Source organism: Microchirus variegatus, assembly GCF_963457635.1.
Source record: "Microchirus variegatus genome assembly, chromosome: 2".
Lineage (NCBI taxonomy): Eukaryota > Metazoa > Chordata > Actinopteri > Pleuronectiformes > Soleidae > Microchirus > Microchirus variegatus.
In genome coordinates this window covers 44,382,820-44,383,433 of record NC_139803.1, presented here as the reverse complement: position 1 = coordinate 44,383,433, position 614 = coordinate 44,382,820, and the positions used below count along the sequence as shown (strand labels likewise).

The window sequence follows — 614 nt, the reverse complement described above, 5'->3', positions numbered from 1 at the left end:
GATTTTAGCTCACAGGGACACAGGAGCTGCTGGTCCTCTGCTGCCTCGTGTGGTCACTTTGTGTAGCTGAGTTAAGTCTAAATGAAATATTTTAAAAAGCTGAATTTACTAAAATCAGTCATTGTAAGTTAGTGATGGAGACTTTGGTGTGGGAGAGTGAGTGACTTTGGTGTGGGAGAGTGAGTGACTTTGGTGTGGGAGAGTAGTTTTCTGGTAAAACACAGTTTTAAAGTGAATAAATCAACACAAAGTATTTTATTCATTTATTCACATTCTTCTGTATTATAATCAGTTCAGTTGATTCAATGATCATCATTGACTCAATCACAGTTTCCTGTTACAGACTCAAACTAAACAAACTAAGTGTGAAACACGACACCACATTTTTTTTATAGCTCATTATTTTCTAAAAGGTTTTTAAAATGATTGTTTTTTTTTTTCATCGCGATCATGACGTCGCTCATAGATCTGACCCGGGGTCACGACCTCTGAGCAGCAGCATCAGCAGCATCATGAGCAGCGTCTAACACTTGTCCTTCTCCGTGGACATTCTCCCATCATGCCATGCTTCTCTGGTGTTCCTCAGCGCCTTGGTTCTCTTCGGGTCGACCACC

The 614-nt window shown here is 40.6% G+C and overlaps 1 protein-coding gene across 1 annotated transcript in view; it reads right to left on the bottom strand.

Annotated features, from left to right (window-relative positions):
- Positions 1 to 249: 249 nt before the first annotated feature.
- Positions 250 to 614, bottom strand: part of LOC310939999 (GRB2-associated-binding protein 1-like) — a 12,513-nt gene continuing 12,148 nt past the window's right edge. The window contains exon 12 of the mRNA XM_083904895.1: positions 250 to 614. This exon is cut by the window's right edge and continues 68 nt beyond it. Coding sequence (XP_083761021.1) covers positions 524 to 614 — 91 coding nt within the window. The 3' untranslated portion in view covers positions 250 to 523.